Here is a 27694-nt window from a genome sequence, read left to right on the forward strand (position 1 = left end):
CTTCTGTGGTCATCTCAGGCTTCAGTCACACAGGCTTGAATAGCAGTCACTATTAAATGTATGGTGGTAGCTGGCTGACACTGGGTGAAATCCGTTGCAAAGAGGTTTCTGTAATGGGCAGCAGAAAATTGAAACACTTTTTCAAGTCCAGTGTAAAATAAGAAAATTAGAGTTGTGAAATATTATAATTGACATTCAGTTGTGCAAATTTCTTGTAAATAAACAGGTCCGACCACACTCATGCTTACAAAGTCTAAGATGTGTCTTAAAACAGAAGATATGATCTGAAATCCACTTTAGATGTTTGTTGTTTTTGTTTTTTTATTCTCGGCTGCTTTTTCCTCATCCTCCTACACAATTAGCTCTTACACTGAGACCATGCTATTTGTGGAACAGGCCAGACTGACTTGATTTACGGACAAATTTCTTGAGAAAGCCAGTTACTCTTGGTGGTTAAATCCTAGCACCTGAATATGCTAAATTCAGGACAAATCACAATATTATTAAGCTTGTCCTTACACTCAGCCGCATACTTACTGTGATGTGTATTCCCATCTCATTTTTGGTCTTAAATTGTATTTAAAGCAGCAAAAAAAATTACTTTCAACTCACAGTTTTGGATTTTTAATGACAAATGAAATCCTAACAACTCTAAATGGTAAATGAATGGTTTTATTGTGTAAAATCAGGTCTCGTCTGCTCTTTTAGGAACTCTAAACTATATTTTTTCTGAGGCAGTGATGCAGCTCGCAATGTGCCATTACCTCACAATATATCACCACCCCGAAACAAATACAGTACTTTTGTTCCTTCGTGTTATGAGATTTGCTCATGCGAAAACGCGCACACACACGCACACAGACAAAAAGTTTAAAAAGGAAAAATAACATTTGAGCACACGTGACTGGCTCTGCTAAAAGAAGAAATCCATCCCCTGCGCCATTTGCGTTTTTATTCGAAACTCAACTGAATAAAATAAACGCCATCCTCAGTTCGGTTTTCCTTTTATTATTCAATTTACATCAATTTGAGGTGTAGCAAAATAAAAACAAAAATGATCATGGTCATTATAAAAAATTTTTTTTTAATGTACACACCCTTTACACACACAGAGACAACCCACCCTGGCTGCTTCTGAGGGGCTGCTGTTGGAGGTCCACATTCAGCTGTGGAGGTGTGGACACCACAGGAGGCCTCCGAGCTCGCCTGTCTCTCCTGTCTTTACCTGACTGCACCCCTCCTTCAGGGTGGAGTGTGAGTGTGTGGTGTGAAGCTAGTGGGAGGGTCAGAGATGCGACTGGTGATTTCAAGCTCTAGATCTAAGTCATTAGTGTCGGGGGGGTGAATGAAGGTAGAAGAAAGCCACAAATTGAGCTCTTTCTCTCATACTGATAACAAAACAGACAGAATGTGTGTTTGAGTATAGAGACACTGACACAAATGCAACGCTGCGATCTAGGAATACAAGGACTGAAATTACTTTACACAAACAACATAACACCTGTCCAGTCCAGGTTTTCACTTAAAGGCCACCTATTATGCTTTTCCTTATTTTCTGTTATATCTGTCACTGTTACAGTGATGGATCTTCGTTTTTGTTTTTTTGTTATCGTCTCAGGCGCAGGAGTCGTCATAGCACCTTCCGAATACAGAGCAACCCAAAACAAAGATGGCGGTTCAAGCTCTAGATCCATCTGAAAGCTAAAGGTTTGGTCAGCTCAGATTTGAATTCAACATTTTCACTTTGTTTGTCAGTGTGAGGTAGCTTTGAACAATCTGGATGACTACAATAAGAAAAAAAAAAAAGCAAAGCAAATTCTTCTTCAAAATAAATTTCTTTTTTTTTCTTGGGTCGTGGTGGTCGGGGTGGGGGGGGGGGGGGGGTACAAACTGGGCCTTCTTGTGATGGCCAGTCAAGGGGTACAGGACACTGGAAACATACATCCCAAATGTAACCTCACTTTCCCAAAAGTGTTGGTGCGCATCTAGACACATGTACACACATAATGTGGAAATATATATAAAACCATCTGGTTGTTTATAAACACAGACTTTTACAACAATGGAACCGAGGATTTATAATACACAGTAAAAGCTTCTGCTCCCGCTCACGATGGACGGGCCTGGAGCTCACACTTTCACCTACTGAGATTTTTATTTTTTTATTGGTCTACACGGATTCAAAATGCAATATTTGTGTGTCAGGAGAGAAACAGGGAGGGAGGTGGAGTAGGACTGCGACAGAGGTTGTAGTGGAAAAGGGGGCTTGGCTTACTTACAGAGAAAACCCGTCCAGTCCTACCTCAGCTCTTCCTATTCAGGTTAAACAATAAATAAGTGACATCAAGCCATGTTTCTGTTCATAACTTGTTCGCTCTGTGCCTCTTCCTCTTGGCTCTGACTCATTCCTGTCAACAGCGGGCCATGGGAAACATGACTGGATCTCAGGAAGCGGGTTGACAGAGAGTGCTGGTGTGGTGTACAGATATTGCCGGTGCCCTTCAGTGCTAACATCCAAGGAGTACACCTTGGAGAGCACTTTGTAGTGAGAGAAAAAAACGATCAATTTTCTTTTATAATTTCCAGTCTTCTTTATTGTGGGCATGTGTGTAATGTTTCATGGTTTAGTTTATTTATTTCCTGTTTTATGGGGGGCCATCGTGAAACTCCGCTTTAGATAAAGCAGACAGGGCCTACATCCACTCCGAACTCCTGATCTGCTCCTCCGATGTCCAAAGGAGCAATGTCCGTGATTGGCAGACGGGAGGTTTTCTGTGTTTTATACTCAAAGACAGTCTTGCCCCACTGGCCTGTATGTGTCTGTTGAGTGAGACCAAAGGAATGTGTTACAGTTCAGCCTTACTGCATAGTAAAATTTCTAACATGATTTGAATTAACAGTTATTTTCTCAGTCCTTTTCCCACACTCACCTTGCAGCCATCCTCCAACACATTGTAAGTGAACCGACTGTTGCCCTCTGCACGGATCTCCACCTCATTGTAACCCTGTAGCAGCAGAGCCTTCTTCAGGTTGCCGGTGGCCTGGTCCAGGTAGGCAATGCTGTTCTTGCAGTGGTAAGTGACGTTCTGGGATGCTTCATTGGACAGAAGCCTCAAGAAGGTCAGCTGGACGCTGGCAGCGACGCCAGCAATGCCATCCTGAGCGTAGTTGAACTGTGGAATCAGACAACAGGTGGGAGAGTTAGCAGCTTGTACATTAGACTCTTTAAGAGGAGTTTGATGTTCACTAATGATGTATGTGTGCACTCACATGGAATCCTCCATTCATTGTCTCTCCGAACCAGACGTGTTTGCGTTCCTTGCTCTTGCTCGTCCACCAGTTCTTCTTTGGTACCTTGGCGATGCTTGGATAGACACAGGTCTCTCCGGTCTCCATGTTACAGAAGACCTTGATGGCATCAGCCGTGCTGCCAATGTTAGGATCAACCCAGTACTCACCTGAGAAAATGAGACAGTTGAGTTAATGAGGAGAATCCTAATCACTAAATGTAAGATTTAGCCTGTTCAACTGCTCATATCTGAAGAAGAAAAGTTAATTATCATAAAGAAGAGTGATGCAGCAGGATTTTAAAGCCAGGCTTATGACATTTTCAGGAGCAATGCTGTAATATGAATGGTCCATCAAAGAGTATACATAAAAAGTATGAAAAGCAGATTTGCTCCCGTCTTGGTGTGAAGGATTTATCAAGGTCTGCTGCTTCTTGTCCCTATTCAGGCAGAACAAGTTGTCCTGACACACTAAGCCATTAGTGTCACTAATGATTTGGGCGGGTGCAGTGGGGGGTGAACTGAAGGTAAAAGAAAGCCACAAATTGAGCTCTTTCTCTCATACTGATAACAAAACAGACAGAATGTGTGTTTGAGTATAGAGACACCGACCCAAATGCAGCGCTGCGATCTAGGAATACAAGGACTGAAAGGATTTTACACGAACAGCATAACACCTGTTCATGCAGTCTGGGTTTTCACTTAAAGGCCACCCTATTATGCTTTTCCTTATTTTCTGTTATATCTGTCATTGTTACAGTTGTGGATCATTTCCCGTGGTTTTTTGTTATCATCTCAGGCACACAGCTCTAGCTGAAGGCCCAGAAGCCCTACTTACCTGTTTGCCAGGGGCAGCCAATGACAAGAACAGTGGTTTAAAGGAAGAGGAAGGAAAGGAAAACAGCTTGTTTCAGATATGGATGGACTGAGAGGCTCAGTATAAAATAAAAAACAATGATTTTAAATTGAGAATCGTGCAAAGTTACTCTACTTTAGCCAAATAATAAAAATATGGAGTCGCAATCAGGGATCCTATACCGTATGATACATGATATATGGTCAGACCTTAGTGTCTGGTTTTCTTACCGCTCTTCCACTCAGGATGGCACAGTTTGAGGTCTCTGCAGGTGCGAGCGGGATTCTTCTGTGAGCCGTCAGGGCTTCGCAGGTTATCAATCTGGTTGATGATGGACTTTAGTGTTGAATCGACCTCAATGTCATGCTGCCTCACAGAGCTGGATGCCTCATCGGCCCTCATGTACCTGAGAGGATCGGGGCCCTTCTCCACCTGACCCAGGCCAGCAAAAGCAGACATGTCGATGCCAGGGCCAGGTGGCCCGGGAGGACCAGGTGGTCCGGGATTACCAGGAGGACCCTGGAAGAAGGCAAAAGCAAGAAATGAGACCTGACTGAAATAGAATAGCATACAGACTCATTTGGTTGTAGATTATTATTCTCGTGACATGTTACATACAGCAGGACCAGATTCTCCAGAGCGTCCACGTGGTCCAGGAGGTCCAATGGGGCCGGGCTGTCCATTAGTTCCATCTTTGCCAGCAGGTCCGGCTGGTCCAGGGGGTCCCTACAGAACGAGAGGATGAAAAGCAGTTTCATTAAGTGAGCTTGGGCTTTTTTTTTCAAAGTGTAAAACTTTGTTATTTCTTCAGATCCACAGTGAAGTCTGGATAAGAGAATCTGATAAAGGAAATCAAATGCACCAGCAGTTTCTCTCTATTACCCTCAGACCCTTTGCCTTATTATGCATGAAGAATATTTGTATGGTGACATTTCCCTTCATTTTTCTTATCATGCTCAGTGCTTAGCTTATCAAGAACAGAGATTGAAGCCCATTTCGGATCTCAGTGGGAGTGGGTTTCACAAATCACAGTCCCCCCTGTCTGTCTGCCACTTTTCCTCACAGAGAGTAATTACAAAATGCCTCAGCTGCCCATCTTATCACAGCGGTGGGTAATTAAAGCACACGGCCTTTCCTGTCCCCATCTTCTTCTAGGTGATTGGAGAATTACAAAAATGCTAACCTGTGCCCTTCATTACCATCATATAGTTTCTGTGTTAAAGGTGCAGGATGGAAATATAGTTTTTCATCTCTTCTGCTTCGTTTGCTCACCTTAGCGCCGCTTGGTCCTGCAGGTCCGGCAGGTCCAGAATCTCCAGAGGGGCCCTATTGGGACAAAGATGATAACAGATCAGGAGAAAGACGGAAAGCGGCACCGAATGGATGAACTATTAGATGTGTATTAAAGTGCTTACAGGGGGTCCGGAAAGACCCTGCAGACCAGTGAAGCCACGGTGTCCCTTCTGCCCCCTCTCTCCAGCCTCTCCAGCTTCTCCTTTGTCTCCACGTGGTCCTTGAGGTCCCTGAAGTAAAGATTCACCTTTTAACATTCATGGATTTGTACATGTGGCAGTTTTAATCAAATAAAATCAGAAACTAAAAAAAAAACAAAACTTAATGATAAAATACATTTTGATTTAATGATACTTACAGCCGTTCCTCTAGCTCCAGCTGGTCCTGGGGGTCCTGCAGGTCCTTGAGTACCCTAAAAAGGAAATAATAGGTGTGGGTGCCATTTAAAATTACATTGAGCTTGGGGTTCTTACGTTGTTTTGTGATACTTACAGCATCTCCTCTGTCTCCCTGCTTGCCCAGGGGTCCTACAGGGCCAGGGGGACCAGGGCGGCCAGGAGCTCCGGGAGCGCCAGCAGGACCGGTGTTACCTCGCTCTCCCTGCAAATGAACGGAAGGTGTTGATGCAGGTTAAAAACAATTTATGTTAACGAGCATTGAAAAGTCTTTTAAACAATGAGTTGCTAAATTGATTTAGTGTATTTCAGTGAGGATGACGTCCATTACCTTGAGTCCAGGAGATCCATCCCTACCAGGGGGTCCATCTGATCCAGGGGTACCCTGAGAAATAAAAGCATGTTTTTTGTTATTTAACGTGCATTGATTAGATAGATGAAGATGACTGTATTATTTCCTGCATTGTAAATATTGCTATTTTGTTGTTATTGAAGTTCAGTTCCTGACCTCTCTACCAGGCTCCCCAGAAGGTCCACTAAGTCCAGGAGGCCCAACTGGTCCAGGAGGTCCGCGGTCACCAGCAGAACCAGTAGCACCCTGTTTACCAGGCTCTCCCTACACACACAGGATATATTTTTATCTTTCAATCTAGCATTTGACATTAGTCTTAAATAAAACCAACCATAGCTGTAATTCTGGAAAAATGTACATCCAGATTTACAAAATTAGACCAGCGTCAGTTTTTCACACAGTTTACGTGAAGGATAAACATAGCTAAACGTTTTGTGTGCAAGCCAAAGCACTCACAGAAGGTCCAGGAAGACCAGCGAAGCCTCTCTCTCCACGCTGCCCAGGCAAACCAACAATACCACGGGAGCCAGCCAAACCCTGGGGACCCGAGGGCCCTTCAGTACCCTATAGAGTCAAGACAGAGATGACTGAGTCATGAAATACAGTCAATATCTGGCAAATATTGCAGGTGATTCAGACTGGATGTTGGCTTCAGTGTCGGGTACTTATGGTTTCCTGTGAAGTGCAAAAATAAACTCACAGGCTTCCCTTCCTCTCCAGGCTCTCCTTTCTCTCCCTGTAGGCCTGGTGGTCCGCGAAGCCCAGCATCTCCTGGTCTTCCTGAAGGGCCGGCATCACCACGAACACCCTTTGGTCCATCTTTACCAGCGGGGCCAGGAGGACCAACAGGGCCAGGGTTACCCTTTGAAAAGACAGAATTTCACTGAGTAAGAGCAAAAATACACATAATCTACAAACAAAAAGAGACTAATTTCTTTGTGCAGCTTATTATTGACAAAATACCTACATTAGGACCAGGAAGTCCAACTCTGCCAGCAGCACCAGGGAAACCTGTGGTACCCTGTCAAGGAGAAAGAGATCAATAAACATGAATTTGTCCTGGCCCACTGACCTGTTCTAATATGGTAATCCTAAATTTGAATTTTTCTAAAATGTTAAGATTTATTGGTTGAGAACATTCTCCTAATTCTTATGATGTATTAAGTATTTGATAGTAAACATTTAACAGGAGCTTCCATTTCATTTCCATTGCCAAAGTTTTATAAAATCAACCACCAAACCACCCAGTTTGCCTTCGGTCGTTATAATGAGCAAACTGAATTTGGGTGTGGTTCTGAAATGGGATGCCACGGCTGCAACAAACCAGTCTGTGAAATTTCTTCTGTTCTAGATATTCCACAATTAACTGTGGTTAAGTGGTATTATTGTAAAAATAGAAAGATTTAGGAACAGCAACTAAGCCATCAAACTGCAGACCATGAAAAGTTGCAGGCACATGGTGTGTACAAGTCACCATTACTCTGTTGATTGAATAATTTGTTCTAAACTTCATCTTGCATTAAAATCAGCACGAAAACTGTCTCCTGGGAGCTTCATGGCATTTATTTCCATGGCAGTATATATATGTAATGTATTGGCGGCAGACAGATGAAAAGTTAACGTAAAAAATAGATATTAGATGTAGGCATCGTATCTGAGTAGAATTCAGTTCATCACAGACCAACAAAACAGCTCAAGTGGACTCTGGGATTGGTTCTTTGGGATGCTGCTGAAAGGGCATAACAATATCCATTTGAGTGACTTCCCTTCATTTCATGTTTTGATGGCATGGTTGGTGATCAGGCAAGTTCAATTTAAAGGAACCCAAAGACCAAAAACCATGCCACCATCATCAACCATAACAGGGAGTCACAAACTTCTTTTTGTTTAGTTTTTTGTAGGTTTTTTTTTATTTGTGTTTTTGATTGATTGATTGATTGATTGATTGATTGATTGATTGATTGATTGATTGATTGATTGATTGATTGATTGATTGATTGATTGATTGAGGGTCTAAATGTAATAGTAAACAGAGAAATGGCTGAGCCATATTTCCCTTCAGAGGAAATGTCATGCTTCATTTTCAGAGGCAGGCAGCAGTGGTGCAGTGGTATAGGTGGTACAAGTATACGCAGAACAAGCCTTGCATGGTCTATCTGTACCTGTGTTGGTTTTCTCTGGGCACTCAAACTGCCCACCTCCCACAGTCCAAAAATGTGCCTTTTAGGTTAACTGGTGATTCTACATTGGCTGTAGGTCACTGTGAGTATAATTGAAGGTCTGTCTTGCTGTTTTTGCCCAGTGACAGCTGGGATAGACCCCATAGGTTCAGAAGATGGATGGATGGATGGATGGATGGATAGATGGGTGGATGGATGGATGGGTGGCTTTTCAGAGTCCTCTGTAAAGTCCAGTGTGTTTTGCAAATACTCTTCATTTAACTTGATTTAGTTCTTATACAAACTGGATATTTACTTGATGGAGTCTATACGCTCATCTCAACACTGAATAGGAATTATGTTTATGGCCTGGATATCAAAGACATTTGCACATCTCTGTTGGTAGTTAGAAAGTTTTTCACGTAAAACCGATTGATTTCTTAAACTTTATCATTAGGCCAAAAAATAGTTTTTTTTTAATCACTTTTAAATTTAAGGCTGCAGTTTTTGTTTTATAATCTTCTATTGATCTGATGTTTATTCACAGCAGGCAGCAGCTGCAGCAGCCCCCAAAATTGTCTCACCAGAGAGAAGATTATAGGAAACAAACAAAGAAGCCTATTTGATCTGTTTGACAGAAATGTTTAAAATCAAACTGTGCTCTCACACAGCAATCTGGCCCTCAGGCTCACGCTTTAGACTGCACAAAGATAAAGAGTAACTGCTATAAATATTCATATGTTCCCAGCAAACTCTGATTGTTAATAAAAACTTCTTAAGAATATTTTAGAGTTCAAAATTTTCCATCTTAGGAAGTTTCAATCACAACTTACTAGACTTTTTTTTCAATTTGCTTTGTTTTGTGTTTGTCTTATTATTATATGTGTATCTGTTGCTACGGGATGTTACTAAAGATCTAACTGAACTTATCTAAAATGTGTCTTTTTTGTGTCCAAGATGGCATGTAGAGAAAACTAATTTTGTCAGGTTGATTTTTTTTTCAATATTGATAGCATTGAAAACCTTTGAATGATTGATTTATGATTGAAAAGCCAAGTTAAAACCTTGGGAGCTTTAATGATTTCATATTTTTTTAAGTTTTACTTCTTGTTTATGACCCCAAAAAACCCAAATGTGCCACACACACATACACACACACACACACACATATATATAAATATATATGCACTGTATGACATGTAGGAGTTACTTACAGGAGGTCCCTGAGCGCCACGTGCTCCTTTAGCTCCAGATACACCGGTAGGTCCCTGAAAAAGGGGAATGATCATGTTTATGTCACAGTAGAATAACTTTTAAAAAAGTGACAAAAGTGACAAATGGAAACTACCATACAAGCACTGACTAAAAGTATTTCACATGCAATGTTTTTCTGTTTGGCCCAGTCACATATATAGGCTTCATAAATTGCTACTCCGTCATGAAAACTTACCCTGCTCTAAAATAGTGTAAAAGTGTTTGTGCAACACTGTGCAATGTATTTCTTTCACTATGTAATTCGATTCGACAGATAGTAGATACATAGTAACAAGTTCCATGACTTAATTTTTGGTTTAAATACCTACCACAGGTCCAGGAGCACCAGATGGTCCCTGAGGTCCATGAGAACCAGACTCTCCTTTCTGTCCACGCTCACCAAGCTCTCCCTTAGCACCAGGCTGACCATCAGCACCCTAAATATATTCATCAGAAAAAGATAGAAGCTGAACATCAATAAATGTTTTTTTTAAATTCCATATGTAAAGAATGAATTATGGGGACTCTACTTACAGGAGGTCCAGCAAAACCAGCAGGCCCAGGAGGACCAACCTCACCACGGTCACCCTGTGAGCACAAGAAGGATGATGCTTAGTTATTCTGATGTGCAATCCTGCATCCTGATCCACCCATTATCTTATTATAATGATGGTAATTATTATAATAATAGGGCGACCGTGGCTCAGGGGGTTGGTAATCGCATCTGTAACCGGAAGGTCGCCGGTTCGATCCCTGGGCTCTCTGTCCTGGTCGTTGTGTCCCTGGGCAAGACACTTTACCCTACTTGCCTACTGGTGTTGGCCAGAGGGGCCGATGGCGCGATATGGCAGCCTCGCTTCTGTCAGTCTGCCCCAGGGCAGCTGTGGCTACAACTGTAGCTTGCCTCCACCAGTGTGTAAATGTGAGAGTGAATGAATAGTGGTATTGTAAAGCGCTTTGGGTGCCTTGAAAAGCGCTATATAAATCCAATCCATCATTATTATTGGTGCTCTTCTCTAGAAGAGTAGAATTTTTATTGAGAAAGAGCTCTAATATTATAAACCCAGGCCTCTGTATCAGACCTGATCAGTCTGATGTATACTTGTTCTGTGCTACTGATACTGATACTTAAACTCAAGAAAAAGTACTTACAGGAGCACCACGAGCACCACTAACACCAACAGGCCCAGTAGGTCCAGTCTCACCCTGGATAAAAGAGAAACTATCATTCAAACAACTAAAATGGTTAATAATACAATATAAATTCTAATTTAAACCACTGTTTATTCACATAACAAAGCAAAGGATTATTCTTACCTTGGCACCATTGGGTCCAGCTGGGCCAGGAGGACCAATAGGACCAGTCAAACCCTAAGAAAGAGGAGAGAGGAGGAAACACATTAGAACATAGTGTAGGTGTCACTGAATGTTACACTTGTTTGATGAATGATTTACAGGGTTTAAACTGTAAAGATGTATCAAACATAAGAAGAGATCAAAGATATTTTTGAACTCACTCTAGCACCATCCTTTCCAGGAGCACCCTCAGTTCCTTTTCCACCATTGTCACCCTGTGGGCAAAAAGATAAGCTTTGTTTTAATCATACAGAACAGAATGCAATATTTACAGTGCAGTATTTTTTTTACACTACTTTATGCACTACTACTGTAAGGTACATTTTAACTTAGAGAGCAATTCACAAAGTGAAAATAAAGAATCTATCACTCACTCTGTCTCCCTTGGGTCCTGTGATACCAGCAGCTCCTCTCTCTCCTGGCATACCTTGCAGGCCTGGGGGTCCCTGGGTTCCAGGAGAGCCAGCTGGTCCAATAGCTCCCTGATAAAAGCAAGATGGACCACAATTAGGAGAGCACTTGTCAATCCAAATCTTTCATCTTTCCTCTCTATTTGATGATGTTATGAAAAAAAAAATTAAATAAAACTTTCCAAGCTCCTTAGATTAAAAAACATCTGGAAAAGTCTCAGTCGTTCAAATTATATTGTGCTGCAGAAAACAAGTTGACCAAGGCTGCAGATGTTAAACATTTCCACCTGAAATTCAACAGACTTGATTTTTAATAATTTTTTTTATTTAATTCTTCTTATTTCATGTAGAGAAAAGTTGATGTTTTGAGAAAAGTGCTTACTGTGTTACTTGCTGAGAGTTAGATAAGAAAACGTATAATGTGATACCATCACACCAAGACTGGAAAATATGGAGGAACAGATGGTGTTAGTACGTTCAAAGGTAAGAAAATCTGCACGTCAGCACATTCAAATTTGACTAATCAGGAGATCATATCTCTTTTGTTTAGCTGAGTAGAAACTGTGACGTAAAAGTGACACATCCTGGTTTGATGTGGGTTGTGACAAAGCTTTTGTCAGTCTAGTTGGTGCTATGAGGCTGTCAGGCAAATAGTAGAGACTAGACAGGTGACAGCAATGACATCATGTTGTTCTGGAGTCACAACCTTAAATGTAGTCAGCACAGATTTGTGTGGGGTTTTTTTTTAACCTGAACATTGACTATGGGCATGAATAATAAAAATATCAGCAGATGATGTTATTGTGGGTATTCATCTGCATCTGAGAAGAGCAGTTAAGAATCTTGAACCTGCAACCAGAAATTAGTCTGAGTCATCCACTGACCTTGGGTCCATCGCTGCCTGGTGTTCCAGGAAGTCCACGAGGTCCCTGAAGACCCTGGGTTCCTGCACCACCTCTCTCACCAGGGAAACCACGTTCGCCCTGTAATAAGACAGAGCGATATTGGATAAGAAGAGAAGCAAAGCATATAAGGAATAGCTCAGCAAAGACAAAACAAAAAGATTACAACAGCAAACTTTAGTTCTATGTACACATATGATACACATAATTAGTGGAAACTCACTCTGGGTCCAACAGCACCAGGAGCTCCACCCTCTCCAGGAAGACCCTGCAGAAAGGACAAACTATATCATTTTTTGTTTGTTTGTTTTTTTGTTTTAACACTTAAAACCTGACAACAGAACGAGTTTTACGTGTTCACGTTAAAATTTAAAAATGCTACGTAATTAAAGATGATGCTGCCAGGATGCCAGGTCTTTCTTGGAAATGACATTTTAATCTCAATTAGATTTTTACCTCGATAAATAAAGGACCAATGATCACATAGACCACTCTGGTTTTTAAATAAAGAGAATATTTATCCATGAAAAAGTTGTTACAGCAGCCACTTAACTGTAAAAACTGAATTATACACTATAAAAACAGCCTAAATAAAACATTACAATACTTAATAAAACAAATTAACAACATCTGTTTTTCGAGTGTTTTGGCATTTAATAAGCCATTTTGTGTTATTTTAGCAGAAAGTTTCCCATTGAATGTATTTTGCATGTAGGCAGCGTCACATGTACTGTAGAATACACTGTTGTTGACATGTTTGTCAGAAAACAGAGAAGTGCAGGTGCAACAAATTATTTGGATAGAGTAAAACCTCACCGGCTCTCCAGATTTTCCAGCTTCTCCCGGGGCACCAGATGGTCCAGGTAGACCCTGCCCATAATAGCAAAATAGTTATTGAAATGCCATCAGTAAGCATGGACTAGAATATTATCTGTAAGTTTTTTATAATACATGATTCTGAGGTGTCTTTGAAAGATGTGATGTCGAAATCCATAAAAGGTGATCCTTCTTTAGCTTAAATACTTGCTGAAACTCATAATTACTAAAGCTTCTAATGTTTAAGGCACGGACATTGTGCACATGTTTAGGTTTTACCAAAAGTCATATGATGGGATGGGTCAGAAAATTATCTCACCTGGAAGCCAGGAGGTCCAGGAGATCCTTGTTCTCCTCTCTCTCCAGCAGGTCCCTAAGATGATAAACGCAAACACATTTGATCAATCAAACATAAAAGTCTGTTTGCTGGCTATAAAAGTGTCTCAAAACATGTTATTATACAGAATACTTACAGCAGGCCCATTAGGGCCAGCAGGACCAGTCTCTCCATCTTTTCCGGGCAGACCCTAATTAAGAGCACTTTAGTTAGGAAAAAGGACCTAGAGAGAGAAATTAATGATGGTTAAGCACTTATGGAGAGCTATACTTACTCTCAGACCTGGGCGACCCACCAGTCCCTTCTCTCCAGGCTTTCCAGGCTCACCCTGTCAAAGAGAAATCATACACTATAAACTGTAGGAAGTTTCTTTAGCACTGGGGATCAAAGGGATAAGAACAGCATCATAAGATGTGGAAGTGCCGCTTGTCTGTTGTTATAGAAACCTTCAGACTCTTACATTGGCTCCCTTTGGTCCAGGGAATCCCATCACTCCTGGCTGACCACGGGCTCCCTGAGGACCAGGTGGGCCAGGGCGGCCATCATCACCAGGGGTACCCTGTCAAAATTACGGATAAACACTGTAAATCAGAAGGTATTAGCCTGGAAGCTAAAACCTGGATGTTATTATGATTTTACTCTGAGGATTATTGCACCAGCCATGAAAAATTCTTCTTAAGTCTAAACAGGCAGCAGAAGGTTGTAAGCATTTTGCTCTGTTTAATCTTTATGATTTCCATAAAGCAACAATGAAACTGTAGATCATGGTGTTAGTAACCCTACTGAAGGCAAAGCTTGTATTTTTTAGAACAGGATCAGCTGCTCTATTATTTTAATTTCAAATTTCATGGAAGTAAATCTATAAATCACATTCAATGTAATTGTAATTAATATTGTACTTACAGCAGGTCCAACTTTGCCTTGAGGACCAGCATCTCCAGGACGACCAGTAAGACCCTGCGTGAAAGGCACAAGCAACAGAGACTGTCAGCTCCATTCAAATCAAAATCAAATCAGTCATAAAAAACCTGCCACAGTAAACATCCTACAAAAACCATAAAAATGTGCAACACTGCATAAAGTTGCAAGACTCACTCTGGCTCCAGGGAGACCAGACTCTCCTGTGCGTCCAGGTTCTCCAGTAGCGCCTTTAGCCCCAGAAGCACCAGGAACACCACGGTCTCCAGGGACACCCTGAAGAAGAAAAGACCAAAGGTGTAAACTTTAAATATGTTATAGAAAAATCACTTGTTGTAGTATCTTTCTCATGCAGCACTGTCATGCTGTGGTATCACTGAGATAAAATGATTATAACTTTTCAAAAGATCTCATTTTGCAGGCACCAACCTTTGCACCAGCAAGACCATCCTGTCCAGGGAAACCACGGTTTCCAGGGGCTCCCTGGGAGGAATCACAGAAATCAAGATATATTTGATTAGACTGTGAATACAGTAACCATGTTTACCCTTGTTTTTAGTCAGATGTGACCAGTAACATGTAATGCATGTCCTGATCACTTACTCTCTCTCCGGGAGGTCCAATTGGTCCAGCGCCCCCAGGCTCTCCCCTGGCACCTCTCTTTCCTTCTTCCCCTGGAGGGCCAGGGGGACCTAGAGGACCAATAGGGCCCTGGAAAAGATAAAGATATTTCAGTGAATCTACTCTAGGGAGTAATTCCACATAAAATTTTTATGTGGTCATGTATATTTATGATCACAAAAAACTGAAACTCACAAGCTCTCCCTTCGGTCCAGCTTCACCTTTGAATCCAGGAAGACCTGGGTCTCCCTGAACAACACAAGAAAAGAAGGCAGCCACAATAATAAATAATCACAACATTACAAAATATTTAAATTTAGCATAACTTCAGACTATCTCAGCTGACTTACAGCCTGTCCTTTGGGCCCTAGAGGTCCTGTTGCTCCCTGAGGTCCAGGTGGGCCACGGGGGCCGGGGAATCCAGGAGCACCAGCAATACCAGGAGCACCCTTCATTGAAAGGAATAATCAAATATCAGAATGAAGAGAAATATTTATTGAATAAAATTTAACCTAAAGAAAGGCATCAAAACCACTAACAAAAGTGTAAACCTACAGCAGATCCTTTAGCTCCGGGAATACCATCAGTACCAGGGTTACCCTGCATAGAACAAGAAGCATTATATTAACAACAACCTGATCAACCAATGAAAATGAATCAAAATCAAAGTCTGAATGTTTATGAACAGTGAAGGCAAACAAACCGATGCTCCAGCAGGTCCGGGCGATCCTGGGGTACCAGCCTCTCCACGTGGCCCCTGGGATCCTTCAGGGCCACGGCCGCCAGTAGGACCAGCTTCTCCCTAAAAAAGGCACAACAAATTTATCATTAACATAGTAAAACTGTATTGGTTGTAGATTTCTTTGAGCTGTGTATTGGTGCCTCCCTGCCATAGAGCTGAATATAATACTGTTGTTTCATTGTCTATGAGAGTTATTCAAAATAAGTCAACTAAATTTAAAAAGAATTTGAAGGCCAGTTTATCTTCTTTAGCAAAAGGAGAAGTTTGACATAGTTGTATATTTGTCTATGAAAAAATAACAATAACTAAACATACAGTGTTGTGGAAAACTGGAATTTAGTGTCCTACAACCAGAGTGAACAAAGACTGATGTAGTGGCTCTTGTAAGTCTTTTTTTCTGTTTTATTTTAATACACAAGCTCTTCAACAGCAAATGTTTCCTGGATGATATGTTCTGTAAAAACCTTTGCTCCTGGGGATCCTGGAAAACCAGGAGCTCCAGCAGGACCCACTGGTCCCTGTAGAGAAATAAAAAAAGAATCATCAGATCAAAGGCAACAGATTAAAGAAAAATCAACAGCACGAAATGGCCACATAGCGGTGACTATGATACATACAGGTGGACCGGCAGGGCCAGGCAAGCCATCATTTCCTCGGGCACCCTAAGGATAGCAAAGACAGGTCAATTTAGTTTGGTTCATCACAGTGTTATGATCTAATAAAAGATTCAAAACCATAATAAATAGCAAATGAGAAATAAATTCCTGTTGAATAGCCTTAAGCAGCTGCGGAAATGTTACTTACTGCGGCTCCAGCAGCTCCAGGACGTCCTCTCTCACCAGGCAGACCACGTGGACCCTATAAAAGAATGATTTATATATAAATATCTTCATTATTTATTTTATTGCTGGAGCCTAATATGCTATGCAAATTTACTGATGTTGTCAGAAAGTTCAGAGCATCGCAGACTAGAAAAAGCGATGGTGGCAACTCACCATGGGTCCAGGGGCACCGTTCTCTCCAGGAGCACCAGCCTCACCCTGAAAGGAACAAAATTACCATGAGTAAGCACAAAATAGCAGAAGTAAGCTGAAAAAGTGTTATTTCTGGAAAACCCACACTGTCACAAAAGATGACCTTACCTTAGCTCCTGCTGCACCAGTCTCTCCTTTAGCTCCATCTAAACCAGGGTGACCCTACAAAGAAAGCTCATAATCAGGACTCAGACATCAGTCAGTCACCACATGCAATCAATGAGCAGCCACAGTTTTGCGAAACATGTGACTGAACTGAAACACTCACTCTGTGTCCTTTGATGCCAGGAAGTCCAGGAGTTCCAGGGAATCCACGAGCTCCCTGAAATAAAAACAATCATGCAGCAATAGATTAAAGGTTTTTTTTGATTTAAGTATGAAGTAAAACATATTTGAATAATTATTATTTGCTCACCTGAGGCCCTGCCGGTCCACGCTCACCAGGTTTGCCAGGTTTGCCAGATTCACCCTAAAAACCAGCAGCAAAATTCAGGATTACATGCTGAAGCGTTGTAGCTGCAAGATAAGATGTAGCTGCAATGGCCCTTCACTGTTCTGTGTTTGAAGGCTGTGTATTGTGAAGTCACCATGTTCGTTGGTAATTTTTGGAGATACACAGTGCCCCCTGGTGGCACATGGAGTGTATAACTGAAGTACATTATGGAGGTGGGGATAGGTTGTGAAAAATAACTAAGTATGAAGTAAATGAAGATTTTAAAAAATGTGATTTTTACATGGAAAACAAAACTGTTTTTTTCCAAATAAAAATGTGGTCTGACCGTCTAAGAAGGTCATATATGTATATGTCTATATCTATCTATCTATCTATCTATCTATCTATCTATCTATCTATCTATCTATCTATCTATCTATCTATCTATCTATCTATCTATCTATATATATATATATATATATAAATCTGCATGTATTTTAAGAGTTTTGAATTTTGCTATGAATATGACTTACATCACTTCCTGGTTTTCCAGAAGGTCCAGGTGGTCCACGAGGTCCCATAGGTCCCTGTATCAACGCAAAGCAAGAGCATTAATACTGACAATCAACATATAAAGACAAAAATTCATATGTTATGTAAAATATATCTCTGCCTTAAAGTGCCATTAAGGCCATCAATTTGGTATTAAATTTTGAGCAAATAATAGAGATCTTTTTTTTTCTTTTTTTTTTTACAATGAACAATCATGACATTTATAATCAGTATTGTTTTTGACAGTGTATGTGTTGTTGGCAAACCCCAAGATTTACACCTCATATGCAGCTCAGCTCGTTTGTAAGGCATACAGATCCATTCTGGGATTGATACTGATACTTACAGCGGGACCGGGCTCTCCAGCCTCTCCGGGGGACCCTTGGAAACCTTGTGGCCCCTATTGTAACAGATGATAATGCAAAGCATTAGAAATGTGTTCAAATAAGCTATTTGATTATAAAACCCAATCATATAATGATTTGGGCTGTGATCAGAGTACTTACAGGAGCTCCGCTAGGCCCAGGAGGACCCCGTGGACCCATAGGACCCTACAAAAGAAACACAACAAATACAGAGAACATCAGTCTGGCATCATTTATTTTAACAAGTAGTGGAACAAATTTACCAAATGAATACAGGTGTCCTGAGTAAATAAAGGTTTCACCAGTTACACATTAACCATTCAGAACTAGTAAGAGTAAAGTCAAATTTAAACCTTGTCCCAGCTAAGAAAAATATTTGAGGTTAAAGACTGGTATCCAGTTCAAAACCTTTCATAGAAAGATTTCATTATTTTATGTGATGTGTCCACTGAGGCAAATTCACTCCCACATGCTATTTTTATAATCTATTTCTATTTGTGTGCAGATTCAGCATTCAGTTCAGAAAGCAGGATTTTAAAAGGTTATAGTAAGGCTCTCTGTTGGGATGAAATTATTGAGGCACAAGGTGGCAGCACTGCAGCAATCTGAGTGAGGTATTGGTTATTTTTCAGTAATTATTTTCAGCAGTGATTTGCAGACCAGATGAATATTTGCAACAAAAAATTTTCACGTTTTTTCTCACGATGAAACTGTAAACATACAGTACAGTCACCCTGTTAGATGCACCCAGCGATACATACCATTGGTCCCTGCATCACACCCATTTGAGCTCCTCCAGCCTTCTCATCAAAACCCTGAGCCATCTGAGCAGCAAAGTTCTGTAAACACACAAAATAGACCAAGAGTCAGTTTATCTGCCTAAGCAAAGTGAGCCACAAATAGTAATGTGAATGGTACATCTGTGCCATGAATGGGGGTTTACACCTGTTACCGTCACTCTATTTTTCACTCATCTTGCTTCAAAAACAGGTGTCAGTGTGCCCACCTGTTTGTTTGTCTGTTCACCTCTTTGTGACTTTTACCTCTTTTTTCCTCTTTCTACTTTCATGCATTATAAATTGTGTGGCCTGTTTTGCGCTCTTGTAACAAGTTAAGTGCAGCCAAATAGAAGCTTCATAAAAGATTTACACATTAACAATAAAGTGTTGCAAAAAAGCAGCTATTGCTCAAATTTTGCATATGCCATATTTTACAGTCCTTATTCTCACCCCTCCAAGTCCTGGAGGTCCAGGTGGGCCAGGTGGGCCGGGGTTTCCGGGGGTTCCAGGCTCACCATCTCTTCCTCGAGGTCCAGGATTTCCCTACACAAATGAGAGTAGGGAAGGAAAAGGAGTTACCAAAATAAGCAATAAAGCAGATTTTACAAAAACTGTCATCTGTGTGACTTCATCCACCTGCTGCATCCAAATAAATAAAGATTTTACATGAGTAGTAATAAGATAAGTGCAAACTCTACAGGCCATTCTCCTAGTTCTGATAATGCTGCTTCACCCAGTATCTAAGGACCCAGTGCTGAAAGATTGGTAAAAGGGATTTTTTTTGCACACATTTTGTTGTTTCTTACCTTATCACCTTTAGCGCCAGCTTCTCCTCGTAGTCCCTGCTCACCTGGGGGGCCCTACAGAAACAAACATAAAAGCCTCAGTAGCATTCACAAAACTGCTGAACGTCCTATTCAGAAGAAAGGTCACGTTGTTGTGAAGCATATAAATATGGAGAACATAGCCAAATCTTTGATATTTACCATAGGGCCTGGTGGTCCTCTTGGTCCTACAACCTACAGAGAGACAAAAATGTTTTTGAGGCTGTTTTCATAACTGACTCTACATTGGTGTCGTAACCGGTGATTTTGTACTAGTTTGAACTTCCTAAAATTAGAAAACATTCCAGCTTCGTAGGAGGTGAACATTAAAAGGATTTGATTTGACAGGACAAGTTTTTGTATGACCACCACCTCCTTTAACCTCTAATTTGGCTGGCTTTTTTCTTCTGACATGTGCACTTGGAGGAAAGTTGCTGAGAAGATCTAAGAGGATTTGATTGGGTTCATTATGTCCCAGGAATGCAGGATTTTTCCTCATTTAATAGAAAGTCAGAAACATTCACAGTTTCTCAGAGTTTCTCACTCATGAGAAACATTAGAAACTTTGCCACATTTTTTAAGGGAAAACACATTGAAAGTACAAGCAAAAGTGGGTTATAAAAGATAGAACCAGTGATAAAAACGTGATTTTCTTTTAGGCTGAACATAATGAACATAGATGGACAGTTGATCAGATATTTAAATCCTGTAATTCCATTCAAATAAAAGTGAACAAAAGATGCCCAAAATGTTTGTTTGGTCAGGTAGAATTATCTAAGAGGAACTGTTAGAACAATTATTTAAAGCTTTATTTAGCAGTTTTATATCCGTGAGCGTCCATACTTACATCTGCAATGTCTCCTGGTTCTCCTTTCTGGCCCTGAATGATAAAAGAATCAAACTGTATGAGTCGTCTGACAGTTCACTGCACCACAACTACAAAGGAAATATAATTTCTGTGCATAAGTTGCTGGAGATCACTGACTCACCTTAGCACCAATTGTTTCTGATGATGCAGAAGGAGGAACAAGAGGAAAGAAAGAGCATTATTAAAAGTTATACCTTGAAGTGAGATTTCAAACATATGATTGATTTAAAAGCTACTCTGTGATTCTTAGAAAGGAGACCTGTAAGGAAATCCAAAGATGCTGAAGTGATCAAATAACATTTACCAAACCCAAACGCATAAAACCCATCCAGATTATATTACTGATGCAAGAGATGAAGCAGAAACAAGCTCAGACTAAGAAATGAAGGTTTAGACTCAATCATGCAAAATGTAAATAATAGAAAAAAAAGTGAGCTTATTTAATAAAGAAGGGCAACTGCTGTTAGTGTGTTTGTTTTAAGATGTATATCTTACATTGTATTGTCAAATTTTGTATTTTTTTTTATAGCAAATTTGTAACCAATCTGGAAAGGACCTTAAACATTAGAGCCCAAGAGGCCCATTACATTCCCAAACTTTTTAGCAAAAGAAGAAGCAATTCTACAAAATCATAAATATTCTGTCTTTCAACATCTTGATCACAATATGAATTTAACAGCAGATTTTTGAAGACAGTGCTGGAGTACAGCAGCTGCTCACAAAAACTTGAAACTTTGAGGAAACACATATTTACAGTCATTTTGACATGAAAGGTTGGAAAGACCTTCAAGAGACTATTGAAATTTGTAGAAAGCCTCAAAATGGGTCAAATGAATCATTGAGTTCTTGCACAATATGAGGACTTCATCTCAGCTTTGTGTTAAATTGAGCAGAAGTGTCTCTGCTGGTTTAAGTGTGGATCAGAAAGCACATGACAGGATTCAAATCCCACATGAAAAGACTTTCACTGGGACTGCAAAAAATCCTGATCATGTTGCTTATCTAGTTTCTATAAAACCATCTAAAAAAAAAAGTCACTGTGGAACAGGGAACATTGGCTGGCAACTGATTTCTTTTTCTTTTTAGAAATGTCAAAATTTATAAAAAATAGAAATTATAAAACTAGAAATTGTAGCTGCTCTTGGCCACAAATCAGTAACCACTCTAGTCCTGATCAGGCAGACTATTTGGATCCAGTGGCAGTTCCCCATTCAAAAGTGTTAGCCAGGAAAGAGATGAGTGCAAGCTAAAAGAGTAATTTATTTATGGGTATGTGAATAAATAAATTACAACCAAAGGGGGCACTGGTATCAGCAGGGCAGATGGGACAGCACTCTCCAGATGGGATGATAGGGTTGGCACACTCTTTGATCTCCTCGCAGATTATCTCATCACACAGAACTGCTCCGCTGTCACACACACAGATACGACACGGCTCTGGCTTCCACACATCCTTATCATTATACAGCTGGCCATCCTGGATGCAACCCCCTGACTCCTCTGTGGTGGCCAGCAGGGGTCAGGTGGCAAAGCAGAAATAGGAGCAATAAGAGGGTTCAAGAGAGAATTAGACAGGGGGAGGTAACAGCATTTGAACAATGTTGTGAGTTGGCATAATAGATGTTTAAAAAAAATAATTGGTTTAAGACAAGGATAAGAGGATGTTAGGGATCGAGGGGCAAGGCAAGGAAGTGGGAGGAGTAACAGCAGAAGAGGAGGGATTATTGAGTATAGGCGTAGATGGAAGAAGCAAAAAAAAAAAAGTTATTTGGTTGCAAACAAAAACTCTGAACACTGTAACACTGGGTGGTTGACCATTAAAAAAATGTCAAAACTGGATTAAAAAATATGTGCTTTAGTGATTTAAAAAAAAGTGGAGTGAGAAGACTTGCTCCTTTGTTACAGATGAACAAGTGCTGATTTGACCCCAAAACACACTGTTGTAAATCAGTAGCTGTGGAGCACAACAGTAATTCACGAGTTTTCAATTTAACACACAATGTATGTAAAGAAATGCCTCTAAGTTATCGTAATAGCAGCGTAAAGTGCAATGTAAACACAAGCCACAGTTAGCCGTTATGTTTGAAGCCCTGATTGAGGCATTTCACATCACTGGCTGAGCATATTTAACCTGCAGGCCTGCTCTGCTGCTCGAATGAATGACCCTCTCTTATAGGGACAGCATGCCCAATTGACACGCTGCTGCTTTAAGTAAACAGAGGGTCCTTCTACATTTCTCCATCTGGATCCCATAGTTATGTTAAGCGCCAGGGCAAACACGCTGGGGAATTAAGAATGGGTGATTTGTTTCGATCATGCAGCTTATACAGCTTAGAACTGGGCCTACTAACTCCTGCTATCTGTGTTTTAGGTCTATTTGTCAAAGTGATACTTATATATATGTATATATATAGCATATATATATGTAACATGAATGTTTAAGTCAGGATTGATTAGTCTGGCTACTTGCTAATGAAACCTCCTGAACTAAATTGTAAAAAATGAAACTTTGGAATTAAAGCAAAAGCTATTAAAACAAGAAGATGTCGAAATAAAAACAGTTACAGTGAAATTTGTCTTGCTATAAATACACCTATATGTCCATCATCTGTTGACTCCTTGCTGTGCACACTGTCCTGCTACCCTTTGAGCCTGCTAGTCTGGGGTCAGGCACTGTCTGGCACTGTCACTTAACATAGTGGAAAAAAATCTTAGACTGCTCCGGCCAAAATCTGTGGGGAAGGTTTATTTCTACAAGTCCTTAAGAAAAAGTAAACTTAGTTTTTTATTTGCTAAGTGTTGTTACCAAAGTGTTTCTGCTCAATACTAGAAAAAAAACAGCTGCTAGATGCTGTATTATTAGCTTTTCTTTTTCTTAATTTTTTTGCTAAAAACTTTCACTACAAAGTAATCAAACAGAGCATGAAAGGCTGAGTTGTAGGACCCAGGTGAGGACAAACAGGCACTTGTTCACCTGGTCCTCCATCCCACACAGATGCACCTTGTCAACCTTACCTATCTACTGAAAAAAAATCTATTAACTTCGTTGGGGAGATATTTTACAAGCAGACAGCATCAATAACATTTAATTACTGCTTTGAAAAAATTGTCTAAAAAGTGTACATAGAAACAGAAACATGTATCCACAGTTCTTTTTGTGAAAACAGACAACTTTCATTGGATTTTCTAGATCTACAAAGATAGAAACAGAAAAGACTGGTGATGGAATCAGAATTACAATTCAATTATAAATAAGGAAGTGCAAAAGAAAAATACTGCAACTTACGGTCATCCTCTTCCTGACATCTGACCACGGATAGTAAAACAACTTGGGATGCTACAAGTAGCAGAACAGTCCTTGAGTCCACAAAGCTGAACATGTCTAAAAATTAGACATGCAAGAGCTTGGGTGAGAAATAAAGGGATGGAGGAGACCAGGCTTTCAGTCAGTGGTATGTTAAGTGTGTTCCCGGAGACTTATGGCACCATGCAGTCAAACCCTCCAAAATCTAAGTGGAATCCACCACGGGGCCCCAGCTGGCACTCTGCACCCACTGTGTCAGTGCAGGCACCGCGGTTTTATGTCACTGTGCCTTGTATGGATCTTCGTATATTCCAAAATACCAGTCCTTCCCCCAGACCCCCTGTCAGGCTGTAACCTGAACCTCATCTCCCTCCCCACAATCCAGCACCGACGACTCTCCCTGGGACTTTTTTTTTTTAAACTCAAGCCCTCCTTCTTCCCTTGCCCTGCTTGGCCTGGCCTGGCCTGGCTAGGAGACGCACCTACACTTTCACATTACAAAGGAGGCTGCATGAAGCAGAGCACAGGTCAGTCACATGCCACTGTGTCAGGGCATTATGAAATGCCTGTTTTAGAGTGACTCATATTTCTGTCTTGTGAACAAACTTAAAGAAAGTATCAATTAATATCAGGATATACACCAAAAATGTTTTAATAGGAACATATATGATGATGTTGGTCAAATGGGAAATGACTACACACAAACTATAGCATTTTCTTCAGACGATTCTTCAACTGAATTAAACAGATCAAAAGGGGGGGAGGGGGGTATCATTTTGATGGTTAAGGGGGTTGCAAACATCCTGGTACATATCAACAATACAGCAATCCCTTCTTCAAAAAATTTATTTTTATTCACACAAAAAAACATATTTTTTAATGCACAGGCTCTGCATGTGCATTGGTGACTGATTGATGCCCTGTGGTTGTTTTTATTTGGATCATAAGATTTTTGGAGAGGAGGTAAATAGAGAGTTGATTCATTCAGCACGTAAGGTGCAATCAAAAAGTTCTGGGAATAATCCCATAAAGTCATGAAGCGTTCCACATTGAATTTTCTCTGGTCATATTGTTGTGATTTAGTGAGCACTTTGACAGTAACGTTTCACCAGACTGCTGTATTTATTTGAAATATATATACAATACAACATATACAATATTAGAAATGCATCTAACCTTTGCAAAAGAGAACAGAATGCATGTTTTTGTTTTCTGAGTAATGAACCGCTACTTGCAGTTAAACTCTCAGTTTATGGCAACTCAATAGTGGGTCAGCAGGGTTGTTTGGGTCAGTTTAGCCTTTTGGATTATGGATTAAACTGCAGACTTTAGACAACCTTTAAGTGTTGAGCTGACCAATCAGCAGCTATGTCACGCTCTCATTACAGTCAGACATTCTGACAGGCTTCTCTCTTCGGACAAAGACAAGTAACAAGTGGCTATCCAGTTAAATGGATAATTCTTCTGGCCTTTGAGTTAAGGCAAAAGGTTCTGCAATCAAGAGTTAGCTGATCTTGAGGCAACAGTTCATGCAAAAATCCAATATATACCAGATTTACAGCATCTCCTGTGAAGCTGAAATAAAATAGAGATGAAAGATCTGCATGATCTTTACTATATCTCTCTGGTGGATAGACCCAGATTAGTGAGCTTGAAAAGGAGTCTGTCATGAGCAAAGGACCAGTAATTCACAGGACAGGACAAACCAGCAATAAAGCTAATGAGTCCAACAACAAAAACATTTCAGGAATTTAACGGTCCAGCTGAACCAATAATCACCAGTCTTTAACACAAGAAGGAGTACACAGTGCCACTCTGCACTAACTCTATCCACTGTGGTGTCAAGTCAATGTTGCTGTGTCACACAGAGAAAGATGTGGTGAAGCTTCATTGGTTACTTGGAAAATAACTCTGAGTCTTTTATATTACATCTTCTAAATAACCCTCAAATCATAATCATAGACAACAAACTCCAGTGATAAAACTATAAATATCAAGTGTTTATGCAATGCCAGGAGAAGCAACACTGGTGGTTTAGAGAAATTACTGCCACCATTTACAGCATCCAACAAGTGCTGAGTATGTATAACCTCCAAACACGAATGCAGAAGAGAGCTGTGTAGCAATCATTTGACATTCATCAGTGTTGCATTGATATAGCTCTCTTTAAACTCATGTTACAGGAATAGCGCTGATTTCCAGCACAATTTCAGTTACAGATCTGTTTCAAAGTACAGCAGGAATACTGAGCCCAGTTCAGCCCTACACATGCCTTTTCTCTGGTGCTCTGACTGTATATAGCCTCCTGCCGTCTCCCAGCCCACACAATAGGCCTCTGTGTGCACGGCCCGCGGAATGCTGCGAGATGGCAGGGCAGTGGGATAGCTACATGGTGAGGATGGGGGTTGGAGGGTGAGGAAGGGTGTGGGTGCTCGGAGGATGAAAACTGGGAGGGGTTGGTTTTGGGGTAGGGGAAAGGGAAGGGGAAGAGATGGTAAGGAAGGCGGAAGGTGGTGGTGATGGGGGGCTGATCTTTCAGTACTGTACGGGTGCACTGAGGCTCCTGGGGTCTAGAGGGTGTCTAGGTTTCGGCACAGTGACCGTAAGAGAGGGGGTGGATGTAGCCCTGTGTAGAGGCAAAGTGGTGATAATTAGCACCCACCTAGGGCAGAAGAGAGTATGAACAGGCCCTATTCACAACATATCTTGTCCCTCATTTGGTTGTGAAGAACACATAAGATAGTAGTGGCTGCAAGAAACTCCGCTTTAATGTTTCTGCCATTGTTGAGACTAAAGGATGCCAAATTTCAATGAGGAGGAAAAACATATGCAGCAAAAATTCAGTTGTCCTACAGGGCTATAACGCTCATTACATACCTGATTTTGTCTCGTTGGGGTGGAATGTGTAGCTTTACCGGTGCCACAGAAAGGGTCATGTTTCTACTAACAAAGATTTGCTGTGCACTGGCCACTTTGGGTCAATTAAGATCCAACCTGTCAGCCTCAGACTTGACTCAGTTTTTAATAGTTCAAGTTCTTCTTTGTAGCTGACCAGTTGTGTGCTTATGCACCAACTCTTGAATACTGAGATGTTCACATCCCCAGTGTGCATTATAATTTACCAGTGCACTTCATAAAGACCTTAATGTATAGCATTTAAGCTTACATGTGAGTTAAAGTTACCACATTAATCTTTATCTTGTTTTTACTTCATCTGAGACTTACAGACAGGGTTTTAGTCTGTGCACACTGAACCAGCGTTTCAACCTTTGTCATGAGTTAGTAGAGAGAATAAGAAATTCAATCAGAAATTTTAGAGAGGAATGAGGAATTTCTGCGATTCATGAAATCTGTAAAAATGTCTATAGAAACTGCAATACGTCCCCACAAATCACTGGAGTCTAACATCTAGGCCAGTGGTATCAAACCTGCAACTTTTTTACCCGTCGTTAATGGTTCCCTTTGATATTGACAAAAAACTAGATGACTGAAAATTGCGGTCTTATTTTTGTTGAACCTCATTAGTGGTGGTTAGCATAGAAGGACAGACCTACATGGCTCATATCAAGCCCCTCCAGCTGTGTACTATTAATCTAAATAAATGAATAAAGTCATTAAGAATTGAACATGAACAAACTTGGCCTTGTTTTACCGCTGGCTTACTGATATGCCAGATTGGCTGCTGGACTTTGGTTGAAGTCAAACGTTCCTATCTCTTGTTTACTTTTTGCTATATTCAAAGCTAGTAAGCTACTAATAATTTTATTTCATATCAGTATAGACATCCATTAAAGTGATTCATTTGTACATTGAACTAGTGACAAATGAACATATGGA

General features: G+C 40.6%; 1 protein-coding gene across 2 annotated transcripts; it reads right to left on the reverse strand.

The window, feature by feature from the left end:
* Positions 1-992: 992 nt before the first annotated feature.
* LOC145423286 (uncharacterized) lies at positions 993-24354 on the reverse strand. 2 transcript variants are annotated; one of them, XM_080295565.1, is made up of 54 exons: positions 23840-24147; positions 21847-22053; positions 20675-20691; positions 20533-20565; positions 19848-19880; positions 19668-19721; positions 19312-19404; positions 18844-18921; positions 18224-18268; positions 18064-18117; positions 17699-17752; positions 17148-17201; positions 17001-17054; positions 16841-16894; positions 16694-16738; positions 16503-16556; positions 16316-16360; positions 16163-16216; positions 15660-15758; positions 15512-15556; positions 15307-15405; positions 15152-15205; positions 14939-15046; positions 14765-14818; positions 14513-14611; positions 14321-14374; positions 13878-13976; positions 13692-13745; positions 13554-13607; positions 13400-13453; positions 13081-13134; positions 12488-12532; positions 12247-12345; positions 11327-11434; positions 11114-11167; positions 10914-10967; positions 10749-10802; positions 10131-10184; positions 9926-10033; positions 9557-9610; positions 7151-7204; positions 6884-7045; positions 6640-6747; positions 6340-6447; positions 6163-6216; positions 5929-6036; positions 5795-5848; positions 5559-5666; positions 5416-5469; positions 4762-4869; positions 4374-4662; positions 3271-3458; positions 2931-3173; positions 993-2820 (listed from the first exon to the last, which is right to left on the reverse strand). In XM_080295565.1, exons 1-54 carry the CDS (start codon positions 23931-23933, stop codon positions 2674-2676), a joined length of 4464 nt encoding a protein of 1487 aa, XP_080151691.1. In that variant the 5' UTR covers positions 23934-24147; the 3' UTR covers positions 993-2673. The 2 variants fall into 2 exon arrangements, with proteins under 2 accessions (XP_080151691.1, XP_080151692.1); XM_080295566.1 differs by lacking the exon at positions 21847-22053 and having other exon boundaries at positions 23840-24354.
* Between the last annotated feature and the right edge of the window lie 3340 nt (positions 24355-27694).

Source organism: Astatotilapia calliptera, chromosome 20, assembly GCF_964374335.1.
Source record: "Astatotilapia calliptera chromosome 20, fAstCal68.1, whole genome shotgun sequence".
Lineage (NCBI taxonomy): Eukaryota > Metazoa > Chordata > Actinopteri > Cichliformes > Cichlidae > Astatotilapia > Astatotilapia calliptera.